The sequence below is a fragment of the Musa acuminata genome, chromosome BXJ3-9 (assembly GCF_036884655.1).
Source record: "Musa acuminata AAA Group cultivar baxijiao chromosome BXJ3-9, Cavendish_Baxijiao_AAA, whole genome shotgun sequence".
NCBI lineage: Eukaryota > Viridiplantae > Streptophyta > Magnoliopsida > Zingiberales > Musaceae > Musa > Musa acuminata.
The window spans coordinates 41,698,528-41,712,848 of NC_088357.1; the positions used below are offsets into that span (position 1 = coordinate 41,698,528).

General features: G+C 36.6%; 1 protein-coding gene across 1 annotated transcript; it reads right to left on the reverse strand.

Annotated features, from left to right (window-relative positions):
* Positions 1-5,929: 5,929 nt before the first annotated feature.
* LOC135649071 (ethylene-responsive transcription factor 3-like) lies at positions 5,930-6,304 on the reverse strand. The gene has a single exon (XM_065167172.1). The coding sequence runs from the start codon at positions 6,302-6,304 to the stop codon at positions 5,930-5,932; it is 375 nt and encodes a 124-aa protein (XP_065023244.1).
* Positions 6,305-14,321: the final 8,017 nt, after the last annotated feature.

The window sequence follows — 14,321 nt, forward strand, 5'->3', positions numbered from 1 at the left end:
TTGATTTGGTTTCTTTGTTGACGATCTGTACTTTGCTGAGCTAACCAGTAATGTATGTACTATAGTAGTTGATGGCATCTGTTCAGCAATGTTTTTGACATCATCAACTAATGTACACTTGTCTTCATTTATTGTTATTTAAACAACTAAACTCTGGTAAAGCTATAATCAAATATAACATCTTGCTGTTAGATTGATTATAGCTTGAGAGCATGATGGGTAATACATATTTCTATTCTGCTACATCTGCTGGATGTTGCTATTTGTGATTCTGCCTTTGTAGATTCCGATTAATGTCTGTTTCTCGACACATTATATAAATTTTCTGGTTTCAAGATTTTGTACATAGAAGTTGTATTTGAGAAAAATTATAGAGAAGTCTCTCACAAGTGTTTTTTGATGGAGCTTCCCAGCTTATCTTTATCATGAGAGACATGTAAGTCTCCATCAACTGCTCCACATGTTGGCTTACAGGCTTAGTTTTTGGGTGTGGCAAGTGATTTCCCTGCGCTGTGCAGTATGTGATGCTCTCTGGAATGATTCATGCAAAATGCCAAGCAGCAGCTGGAAATGCTTCAGGGAGAGCATAGAAACAAACAACTGAGAAACTTGCCTGCAAAGAGAATTGTCAGCAACTTGTGACAATGCTACATCGTCGAGTCCTGGTTGAAGGAACAAAAAGGGCAACTGATGAAGGGGAAACACAAGGTTTGCTTTCCCACCATATGTTCTTTGATGTCTCTGCTCAAGACTGGGTGTCCTTGAATCCTACAGTGTATGAACCTGTCTCCAGTGTATGAGACAATCCACAATTGGTCTAACAATTTGAGGAAGAGCTGATCCTACAGTCATGAGTTTGCATGTTATAGAAGCTAAATTGTAATGCGAGGAAACAAGAAGTGGTTAACTGCAAACATCTACAAACAGAGCTTCTAATAGTCTGAGGTTAAAGCTACATAAACAATAGAAGAAACATTACTTAGATGGTAGCATTTTGGATCGATAAGCATCTAATAGTCTGAGGTTAAAGCTATACATAACACCAAGTAATGAACTTTCTTTAGTTTCACTGATACACAGAAACAGTGCTTGGATGCATACACATCATCTAATATGCCCAAAATCTCTGTTTCACTGATACAAAGAAACAATGCCATTAACAATTTCCCCATCTTGTTACACCTTTAGAAACTTGGATGCATATGGCAATCGTAGCGATTACCTTCTCTCATTCGATCGATAGTGCTTAGAATCAACTGATGCATATAGCATTATAGTCCTAACCTTCTTTTATAAACTGATAGTACTTGTAAAGCCGGAATCAATTCTTCTCAGTCTCCACAGTTACAAAACATATGCTCCATGACAGATTGTCCTCATCAAATGCACCATAAAAATTCTTAACTTTGCAATGCTCAAAATTCTTTTCTACATGACAAGCTATGTCTTTCCTTCTAATCTGAATAATGTTATATTGCATCCTAAAGGACTAGAACAACGGAGTCGTAAATGGAAAGTTGAACAAGATATTAAAGAAGCAGATTTGTATAGGATCAGTCCAACACAAACCTAAAATCAAATGACTAAGTTCATCATTTCATTCTTAAGCCGGTGAAACACGATGACTTGTAGTAAGCATTGTAAAGACAGTCGAATAATGATTGATAGTAATCTTTACTTTGATTAATGACAAAATGACAAGAAGCACTTGTATGCTGAAGTACAATCAATAATTCATCACCAAAATTGATTCATAAAAAGAAGCTGAATGTACCATTCTACAGAGGAGCTTACAAAAGTTTCTAACAGTAGAGGAAAGAGCTTGATGGAAGTGTGACTTTTTTGTGGACAGCAGCAAAATTCTCACCTCCAAACAGGTCAAATCCATTACATTGTATATACATCAATTAAAGAAATGATTTATTGGCTGGAAACGGCAAACTGTTCCCGTAACTCATAAGATATATTAGCTAGTCTCGTAGTGCATGATTCTCACAAAATTTGATAACATACACAAAAGATGATTGTTACAATTGCCAACGTTCATGAAGTAAAGGAATTATAACAATATTCAAACTCATAAGAAGCGCCCCACTGTATTCCACAATGTGATGCTATCTAACATCTAACAAATTCTGATATCATTTGGGAACTTACAAAAAAGCACTTCCCAGCGATCAGTCGATGATGGCTCAATTTGCTTATTCATTACATTTTGCATTGTTGATGTGGCTTCATTACCTATTCATCTTTTCTACCAAAGCAATATGGTGTCAAGCTTAGCTTCAGGGGAGCAGTCAGTCATGATTAGAGAATAGAGTATATTGATTGACACAAGGGAGCATTACCAGAAAGCATAGCTGCAGTTGTGATACATCCATATTTGTGGATTATCTGAACCAATTTAATCATTGCCTTATGTTGAGATAACATTAGTTTGCAAAGTGTAGATATCAAAGAATGACAATATTGTTCTGACAAATCAAGTATTTGAGTCTGCAGAAAGATGCATAGCACTACACAAACACAGTGAGTGAGAGAGAGAGAGAGAGAGAGAGAGAGAGAGAGAGAGAGAGAGAGAAAGGCCTTGAAGGAAGAAGCAGCTAAAATTAACTGTTCAGGTCAGCCTTGCAATCATCAAGTGAAACAGCCTAAACAAGAGAAGGAGATGTCCTACCAAATCACTGAATAACAAGTCTATAACTGAAAAACACTTTTAGATTAGAAAGATACCACAAGGAAAGAAAGCAACAGTAATAAGCTCAGGAACAAGAAATGTTCATCCAAGAAGAGATGATTACCACTAGGAGCCCAATAAACTAATGGCTGGCATCAAATAAAAGAACTATGAATTTGCATGAGGCTTATTTTGTTTGGAACAAGGTAATCAACTGGTTTGCTACAGCTTGTGGTGACTCAACTAATTGAAACAAGTAGATGCAAACTACAAATTGCTGTAACCAATGTTCTCACTTTTGCACAGTTTAGATGCTTGCCAAAAGCTTCAAGTTGTCTCATAGGACCCTCATAGGACTCTTTAACTGTTAATCCAAATGACAGGAACAGCCAGATACTAATGGTTGCACTGATAATTAGGTTGGAGAGTTGCTGACTGCGAAAATTTTGGGATTGATGGAAATTAATCTAAAGTTTGCATTATGGATGAAGAAGAAAAGTAATCAAGTAACTCGAATTTGGGGAAGACATCAGTATGCAACCTTTGGATCAGAATATTTCAAGAGACAAACAATGACAATGATACTCACACATTTACGAATCTATGAGTTCAACAACTCGATCTTCCTCTAAATAACTAAAATTCAGCCAGAAGTAACTGATATAATTAAAGCAAGAAGAGCGAAGATCGAGTTGTTGAACTCATAGACTAAACATGTTAACTACAGCAACTAGTAGGCTAAAACACAATTATAGACGAACGAGATCCCCATTCCACCTATCAACGACGCGATAATAAGCAAAGAACACTAAAGAAAAAAGAGCTAATCACAGAAGCAATTCTGAATTGACTCGATCTGAATCTATAATCGAACTCCAATCTTTTTCTTGAAATCTAACTCTATCGATAGAAACTAATACATAGTTTAGATTACTGGCATCCATCTCTTTCGTTCTCTACAAAATATGCACATGAAAAAGATCGAGAAGCAAAAGCAGCGATCAAAACTGGACCTTTCCAGTTAATCCGATCGTTTTGCACCGCCAGGTCGCCGCCGGGTGCGCCGCTTCCATGGCTGCATCACAGAATCCTGGAACCTAGATGGCATTGCCAACTGCCGCTTCCTCCTCTTCCGCTTCGGACCAGCTTCAGCATCGCCATCCAGCTCCTCCTTCCTCTTTTCAACCATCTCTCGCGTCCCTTGTTCCTCTTCGACTCCACTGCTTCCAATGTGCTCCGTCTCCAAAGCTCCGTCTCCAAAGACTTCAATGACGGCCAACACCAATAGATCAAGACCTTCGCAGCGGGTCGAGGAATCATCAGAAGGAGGAGAATTCGATAGAGGAGACATGGACGGAGCGGGGTCGGGATTGGAAATGAAGCCCAAAGGTGGAGTCTTTGAGGCTCGAATTCTCATCTGGGAATAGCTTCTTCGGATTGGAAGACTTGGTAAAAATTGGTGCGGGAGAAAGTTGAGATTTTGGAGATCCTAATTGGATTGGAATTGGGTGAGGAGATCGGAGAAGGAAGCCGAAGGGGATGGAAGATTGCGAGGAGCAGCAGAGAAGCCAAGGGTGGAATAGATGTTATATTCATATGTTAAAGCGTTGGCCTGCGTGTTTCGTCTGTAGAAGAGGGGCAATATAGCCACCCCCCGAATTGCTTCTGTTTTTCGTGTTTCTGAAAACAAATCACAGAAATGTTTGTTCTTAATTAACATTTTCCTTACTGAATACAGAAAACAAAAACTGGAAACACAGGTGATTGGAAGAACAAACTGAGTAAGAAATGTTTCTGCCATCCTCTAATACCAAATTTATGTCCCATAGTTGATTGAATTATATATCAATTCCACAGTTTTTGTTCATTTTTCTTATATTTTCTTCCAATTTACATAGAAACAAAAATGTGTTGACGTCGGTTATTCTTTTGACAAGAAACTGTAACACCCTCAATTAGTCTCACATCCGAAGTGGGTAAGGACTAAGATTGACTTATATGAATCTGATGAGTGTATTATAATAATTTCAACTGCGTCGTTAAGCCAAATTGGGCGGGCAATATTATAACACCCCTAATTAATCTCATATCAAAAAATTCTTGATTTCAAAGAAATATTGATTTAATTATATTATTTATTTATTTTTTTAGCATTTTATTAAAACTCTCATAAAAGAAAAAAAAAATTGATTTCAGTAACTCCTATGACAAGAAAAACAAATCAGCAACATGAAACACTAATGGGAAAACAGGACAACAAAATTAATGAGAAATGGTGCAGGCTTTGACTCAAAAAGTATTGCTTAGCAATCCCAAAACCTGCCAAAATTGATCAGAATTGGATTGGTCTCTGCAGCATCAACATTCTATTGGCTAAAATGATGGTGATTATTTTCTTTGGAAGGATGTGAATGTGTTTTCCCTTTTGGCTTTGGTTTGGAGGAGGATTGCATCAAAGTTGTCCAGATGTGGCATGTTCTCACCTGTTGGACTCAAGGTTGACCTGCACAGCAGCAGCACATTGATGTTTGTAAGGTTGTGTATTTTCTGCTCAACTCATCCATCAATTTTATCTACTCATCTAAGAGAATCATTGAAACACTTGAATCTTAAGAGTAGTTTGACCAGTGAACTAACTATTCACTCAGAGATTGTTCTTGTTCTAGCCATCATCCTGTTTGTGACTGCCTCAAAATGCATCTTTATCTGATACAGATGAAGGGAATGCGCCATTGGATTCAGCTGTTCTAAGAGCATGTGGGCTTCTGCAACATCAGCCAAACATCTCTGTCCTGCATTGCAGGCGTTTTGCATTCGCAGGAAGGAATTATAATGCTGGATGTGGTTTTGATAGTTTTTGTCCTTTAGAATCTGCAATGTATGTTGTTGGTTATACTAATCCAAACATCCGAGCAGCTCCACATGATGACCTTTTCTTCTCCCACAGTGTTGTCATTCGTTTGCATGATGCAGCCAAGAGCTTCGTTGATGGTATCTTGGTTGCGGGACTTGGATTTTTGGAGCCCCATATGTGACGATCTATGAGTTCTCGTAAAGTGCTTCTTCCAACCTTCTTAAAACTCCATGCTTGCGTTTTGATTTGCTTTTGAAGTTGTGTAACAATGGAGAAGCATTCATGGAAGATTTGACGGTCTCAGCGATGAACAGCACTGTACAAAGCCAAGATCGGCTTTAGGGAATAAATAATGAACTAAAAATTGAAGCCGGCGATGTTGAGCGTCCGATCTTTGCTCAGAAGAAAGCAGCGGGGAGATTAAGATCGAACGAGAAAGGTGGCTTCTGCTTCCCGGCCTTCGCCGCCTCCTCCGCCTTCCTCCCCATCGACCCAACTTCGAAAGGGTATCCCAGGGACAGATCCATCGGCGGCGCCCCCGCCGAGGGCGGGATCCCGAGGTCCCCGGGGCGGCAGAAGTTGGTCTTGGCCTTGGGCCCGCGAAGGCTGCGCGCGGCCTCGTCGTACGCCCGCGCCGCCTCCTCCGCCGTGTCGAAGGTCCCCAGCCACTTGCGCGTCTTCTTCCAGGGGTCCCGGATCTCCGCCGCGAACCGCCCCCACGGCCGTTTCCTCACCCCCCGGAAGCGCGCCTCCCTCCCCCCTCCACCTCCCATCGCCAGAGCACGAGCAAGAAGAAGACTTTACGGCGAGGCGGAGGAGGCAGGGGCGGGACATTTATAGCGGAGCCGACGGGGTTGCGTCCGCCCGACAGGTATTCGATCTAATTCCAATTTATTTCGCCGTTTACTCTCTGCTTCATTTTTATGGTCGCCATCAAAATGCGTGTGGGGTCCTCGGCCGCCTCGAATGGAAGGCGGTGATTCCCTCGCCGCCGCTGTGTCCCACCAGCACACGGGAATCCAGTTGATAGCGGCGACATGGGACGCCACCCGCCATCGGACAACGAAGATGCCGTCTCAGTTTGGATGCACGTGCGCATTTCCCCACGCGGTGCGGCGGCGCCGCCGGTACGCGAGGACCACGTTCAATAAAAAAAGACGACCCACGCGCAAAAAGAGGAGAGAGAAAGCAAAGGGACGAAAGGGAAATAGTAAGAGAAATTTACCAGTAAAGTCTGCTTCTTACAAGCAAATCCACTTGCCTCCGAGCAATGATGCCTCAATCTTCATCAGACCCAGGAAGAACAAGGATAAGGTCAGGATCTCTGCCTCAATCAGTCCCCTCATTGCTGTCTATTTTCCTTGCATTTGATTGTAAAATCTGAAATGAAGGATTAAGAAAAAAGGGATAACAACAAGAACAAAGGCTCCATTTGCAGAGCTCAGAGCTTGCATGTGGAGTAGGAAAATATACTATGCAAATTTGGTATAATTAAGGACAAAAAACAAAAAAAAAAACAGATTGGTATACCATGAATCATCATTAAAAGGATTGATAATAGATTTCAGAATGTAGGCCAAGGAACCAAAGATTTTGTTCAGGGGCTCATTCATTCCCATAAAGGTTCTGATTCTATCAGGTCAGATAACACACAGTTGTGATCTTTAGCAGCAAAACAAGTTTTTTTCATCACTAAAACCCAGATTTATATCCAGCTAATAAAAAGTTGAGACACAGATTTCCTTGTATATCTGTACAACTCATCAGACTTGCAGTTTCAAATCCTTTTCAATGGTTTTCAGACTGTTTTGTTCCAACTTAATCATGAGAAGTCACCTACCTGACAAACTTGCATGAACAAACCAACTATTCCCAGATACAAAGCAATCTTGCCTTCTTATGCACCTCTTCACCATTTCTTTTTGGTTCCTCATCAACCACAAAGTCTTCAGTTGCTTCATTTATAAGCACAGAATCACAGCTTGAAGCTCACCCTTTGTTGAAGCTTCTCCACCAGTCATCCCATAAACCCTTTTTCTCAGCTGCCTTTAGAAGGGAATAAACCAATGTCAATCACCCCCTCTTAATTCAGATCTCAAAGAGTGGTCTTCGGTCTGATAGGCTTAATGATATCAAGGAATATAATCATCATGCCCATAATCTAATATTGTGTTGTTAATGCTCTATAAATTGCTTATTGTACTTGATGATCCTCTACAAATGGAATATAAAGCTTCTCTGCATCCTGAAATGGTGATGTAATTATGTCTTTTGGAGCTAAAGCATGCAAACTCTCATGGTTGACCTTAAGCTTAGCATCTAATAGTACATATTTCAGAATAAATTGTTTTGTTGATCGTGAGGAAGTTTCATCATGACAGGAAGCTTGATGCTATCTATCTCATTATGCTATGCACCTAATCTAATACTGAGCTATCAGCTTCCACAGAACTGAGCTCAACCTGTGCTGTATATATAAGGAGCCATGGAAGAAGTTGTGGCATGACCATGGTGATGAAGAAACCTTCCTTCCATTGCATACCTTTTTCCTCCTCCTCTCATGACAGTTTAGGGGAATGTTGTCTGGGTCGAAGCCATTGGAACGAGAACAGTGTCTTGATCTTTCCTTGTCGACATGAGTGGATTCGGACCAGGCTTCATTCCCCTCAACTCATGGAATTGTTTGGAGTCAACTGGAAGAGATCAGCTTGAATGCTCACAAGTAAGTGTATTTTACTTCTCTATTGCTGTATGAAAACATAGAGAATTAACACATTTGCCTGAAGGAAACTGTTCCAGCTTCCAGTGTTCACGTTCTTGATTGCTTGTCTGGTTTAAATGGAGAGGTTTTCTAGTGTGAAGACAAGGCAGGAGGTGGCTCAGATTGAATTTTTTGGTGATGTTTATGCTTTCACCTTAGCAGAAAGAAGAAAAAAAACAGATCTCAAGAGTACTTCAATGGTTGCTTGCACAAGAAGATGGAATTCTGGAGATCAGATGCTTGGATTGGCAGTCTTTCTTTCTTTGCTTCCTAAAAGAACTGCATTCTCAAGAAATATTTACGACCACATTTATTTGATAATATCATCAATCACATGACATCAAAGTACTGATTATGGAAAATCAAGATAAAGATCATATGATATCGAAATATTGGTCATGTGACATCGAAATATTATTATTCGTGTATCAATTATAAAATGTGAAGAGTACGAAGGGCCAATATCTTCCTTGGCTCATCATTTGACTTGGTGGGGAAGGACTTGCACGATCCAGCTGATGGAAGTTGAAGACAACATTGCTTTCAGCAATGGCATGGTCTGCCTACCATCCATGGCAGAAGTAGGAGAACAGCACTCACTGGAAAGATTGGTGGCCCACACCACCTAAACCAAGAACAAGAGGGTGGGGGTTCATCTCTCTCTGAACTCAACATTTGTAGACACTAATGCATGGCCATCATGGTGTGCAATCAGAGATGTGGTGTTCTACTACTCTTACTTACTACTCCTCTCTCACATTGGCAAGGAAGATTTCTGAGTCATCCATTATCCAACTTGTAAATCAAGATCAAGAAGCCCAATCCTTCCATACTTTAAATAATACTATCCCAACAGGTTTGCTATTACTTTGAGATGATTTGAAGCAAAAACTATTTAGAGAATATTCATATGAGAGCATAGTTTCATATTTGAACGATTTGAACGAGTCGGATTATATATTATATCAAGTCTAACCAAATATCAAAATCAAGATTCATGAAAAAAAAGAGTAAATAATAGTAATAATAACTAAATAATAAATACAATCAAATGAAAAAAAGGGTCTAAACTATAATTTGACGTACGCTTAGAAATAAGAAGGAGACGATTAAGTCGATATGAATAGAATAAGATAATAGGAGAATTTGACGTATGTTAATATATTAAAATTCTCATAAATATATTTAATATATTTACAAAGGTCACTAATTTAATAAGATAAATTCATCGACTAAGTTTAGTGAACACTCGATTATGCTTACAATTTTATTGTTGAAAACGATTAAAGTTCTCAGTCCACTTATCATACACATTACCATCAAACCCCGTGATATATTCTCTACATCCTCCAATCATGCTGACCATTTTTTGAGTGCCAATGGCATCTTGGATTAGACAAAATGAACAGTTTACAGGTCAATGTGGAGTCTCGACAAGCATGAGATGAATCCTCACCAAATTCTCGTCTCCAATTCAGACTCATCAAACTCGTATTTAGCTTCCAAATCATGGGCGAGAATAAAACATCCATTCATCAATCTTGATTGTTTATTAATGTCAATTAATTATTATTGAAATTTTTATCATGGCATTTATAAGATGTCTTCATGCCATATTTCAAAAAAATATTTATATTATGATATTTGATCGAAAAGTAATAATTGTTAGGTCTGATCTCAACCCATCAAACCGAGTCGATTGGATCTAATGTAGGGCTTGAGCTTGATATGAATCAAAGTTTAAGACAGATTAGATTCAACACTGATTATATCGAACATGACTCCAAACAAAGTCGAAGTATATATATATATATATATATATATATATATATATATATATATACACACGTGGTAATCCTTAATCTTTGATAAGAGGATCTAATACAATATCATTAGGCTATTGTTTAAGGTGTATTAAAATATTTTTGTACTATTTTAGTTCAATCTATTGTATACAATCAATCAACTTTTAAGATGCTTATCACTTAATTAGATATATTGGTAATGTTTGGCTATTTAGAGAAAAATCCATTGAATAACTATAACTCCTTTTTTCATTTTTTCTATATGAATGGGTTGTGGGTATGATCAAAATTATCTTGAATACTTATCCACTTTAATTCTTTTCCAAACAAGAAAGAAAAAAATAATGGACTCTAATTTAAATTTAAGATATATATTAATTTAATGCTGAGAAGTATCATCATTGTTTTATTATTAAATTGGGACCAAATTGCTTGGAGGAGGTGAGAAATTTTAATCCCCTTTAATTCTTTTCCTAATTTGAAAAATCAAATTTAGTACTGATCTCACCAAGAATTAATTGCTTCTTAGATTTTTGTTATTTGATATGGAACACATTTCATGGATCATTGTTTGTTTAGTATATTCAATATATTGTTAATGAATAAATTAATTTAGTAATTATTTAAAGATAAAACTAATAAGGTGATTTTTTCAATAAAAGTCGCTTGTGAACAACTCCTCTAATTTCATATCGCGTAAGAGAGCCTCAACTTTTTAAAATAACAAATATACCTTAATTGATAGTCCACAATCCTAACTTTTTAGATATCGAGTCAATCAAAATCGATTCGATCTTAAATCAAATCAATTATAATATTTTTGATTTATTGATTCAAAAACATTATTGTAGTGTTTAAAAACATGGTACCTCTGAGCTTAATAAGTTCAAATCCATTCTTTTTTATGATAATAACGGTATTTTTATGTTTTTATATATTAGGAAAGAACTCTCCTAGGATAATATAGAAATGAGGGGCACCATATGTAAAAAACTTCAAGCATAGGGTTGTTTTTATAAAAAAAATTCATCCAATTTAATATTAAATAAATTGCTCTATATCAAATAAGATCCTCCCTCTCCTATATAAACCCCATAGATCCCTCCTTTCTTATCTTTGATTGGATTGGGAGGGATTGGAGGACTACTTCGAGAAATGCCCTTTAAGAGAATGTAAGTTCTTCACTTTTTATTTTAATTTAAGTTAATATATTCTTTTATTGCTTAATATTTTATAAAATTATAATATTAATTAATTTAAGATTTTTAACATATATATAGTTTAATTCATGTAGTTCAAGTAGACATAAAAGAAGATCAAACCCAAACCATGTTAGTTTGAATTGGTTTGAACGACGACCTTGGATCCTTCCTATCTTATATAAACCCGAGAGATCCTTTTTTTCTCATATTTGATCGGATTAGAAGGGATTCAACCATAAGAGAGAACTAGTACGAGAAATACGCTTTAAGAGAGTGTAAGTATTTCACTTTTTATTTTAATTTAAGTTTTGAACTAATCGATCCTTTCTTTTAGTGCTTAATATTTCACAATTTTATGATATTAATTAATTTAATATTTTTAATATATATATATATATATATTTATTTATTTATTTATCTAGTTTAGTTCGTATGGCTCAAGTAGATCCTTAAAAGGAAGATCAAATGCAAACCACATAGTCTGAATTGGTTTGAATGACTTAGGAATATTTTAGTTATTTTCAAGTCGATTTTGAAGATCAAGTTAGTTTAGTCTTGTTGGGCTTAATTCAAGATCGATTCAGCTCAAAATCAATGTAATTCAAGCTAGCTTTTGTTAATTCCAATTTGGATTCAATCATTAACTAAGATCAAGGTTGATAGTGTAATGCATGTATAAGTTGAAAGGAGTGAATTGCTTATATTGATGAGGTCACGAGATCCATAAGAATTATGCTCCAAATAATAGAAATTATTAGTCCTTCATTGCTTCAATACTCTCGTAGACGAGTAGCAAAGCCTCTTAATGTATTACCTTGATGTCTAAATTATATATGGATGCCATTTGGTAATTGTATATGTTTGAATTATATTGCAAAGACATCATCAATTTATTTTATGTGATAACTAAGGCAACTCATGATTTCTTATTGTATGTATGACTTTCATGAATTATTGATTTATGTTAAAAATGATTAAAAATATTGGTTTTACAAGTTTGAGATTCTTGAGAAATTCTACTCGGTATGATTATTAAAATATTTTATTTATTTAATTTTTAGATAAAAATAAAGAGATTACATCTAAAATAATGATATGACACTAAGAAGACATAATGTGTTTTGAAGGAGTTTCAATCTTATCATTGTGATATGGCTTCTTTTTCTTTTTATTTTACCTCAAATTTCATAATTGAAAAAAAAATATTTGCACAAAAGGAATTAAAAATATATAAAAATATATTTTTTTATAAAAAATAAAAAATTTATTATATTACAATTTTTATAAAATATTTTTTGTTGTAATTTAAGTTTTAGACTAATTGATTTATTCTTTTATTGCTTAATATTTCATAAATTTATGATATTAATTAATTTAATATTTAAATCTTAATTTTCAAAATATATGTATATATTTTCAGTTTAGTCTTGTTTGGCTTGATTCGAAGATCGATTCAGCTCAAAAATCAAAGTAATTCATGCTAGCTTTTATTAGTTCCAAAACGATCCGTATCGATTCGTTCTAGTTCAATCAACTTGAATCAAGATTGGTTCAACATAAAACAACTCATGATTTCTTATTTTATGTATGATTTTAATGAATTATTGATTTCTGTTAAAAATATTAATTTTACAATTTTGAGATTCTTTAGAAATTATACTTTATATGATTATTAAAATATTTTATTTATTTTTTTAGATAAAAATTAAAATGTTGCATCTAAAAGAATGATCTAACATCGAAGACTTAATGTGTTTGGAAGGAGTTTTTGTCTAATCATTGTGATCTGTCTTTTTTTTTCTTATTTTGCCTCAAATTTTATTTTAAAAAAATATTTGTGTAAAAGATTAAAATTATGAAAAAAAGCTTTTTTATAAAAAATAATTTTTTAATATATTAAATAGTGCATATGATGTTTATATATAAAATTGCGTGTGATTTTATTATATTAAATAGTGCATGTGATGTTTAGACTCGAATCTAATACCTATCATATATTACAAGAATGCAAGAAACAAAGTAGTGATTGCTAAGACAAACATGATAAATTTTCTAGATAATTTCTCATTCCAATCATTACAATCTAATAGTTTATTTGATTATTCTAAATGGCTAATTGAACATGGAATGATGTTTTTTGCTGTGCTTATCTGATCGCTTCTTTTCTTCCTGGCTTTTGCTCGATCATGGAAAGTGTGATACCCTTGAAAGGAAGTGCGACGATGGGTGCATCAGCCGCTGATGTTGCCGATAGCGAATCCTCTTGTTCAAACGACTCGACGTCCTCGTCCAGCCCGTCCCATGCCGATGAAGAGCGACCGAGGGAACAAGGAGGTGATCATGACAGCGAACAGCACGAGGAAGAGACAGTCGAGGACTACCGAAGCCGCTTTCCGTATGATTCTTCATCGTCGGAGCATAGGTCCGACGCACACAGCAATGCCCCGACAATGACTCGGTTGGGAGACGGCACAGAAGCCGTGCTTCTCAAGCTCTTCCAGAAGGAACTTCAACCTACTGATATCGGGACACCAGGTAGCAGTCTTGTGGTTCCCAGCACAGACGCGCAGACCTTACCCGAACTGCAGATTGATGAGATGGATGGCGAGGTTGCCGGAGATACTGAACTAACAGCGGAAGTCTACGACAGGGATAAGAGAAGATGGCCTTTGCGCTTATGCTACCAGGCAAGTATCGGTAGCTACCTGTTCACGACGGGTTGGAGTGCCTTCGTAATTGAGAAGCAGCTCAAGGTAGGGGATGTCATCGAACTCTACAAATGCTTACAAGATGATCTCGAGGAACACCTGAAAGAATGGTACATGGTCGACGTCGTACCCGGCGGGGAAGAAGGTGGATCTTCCTCTTCCAGCATCAGTAGTCAGAGAAGAATTCATGAACAGGAGAAAGAAATGGTGGGAGGGGATGTGGAGGAAGGGGAGATAATTGAGAACGATAAGTCAGGGAATGAGGATGGAGTGGGTGTGGAGGAAGGAGAGAGAACCGAGGACAATGAGGCAGG

Excerpts from the sequence above, each read along its gene's own strand:
- LOC135649071 (XM_065167172.1), bottom strand. The coding sequence starts at position 6,304 with ATGGGAGGTGGAGGGGGGAGGGAGGCGCGCTTCCGGGGGGTGAGGAAA.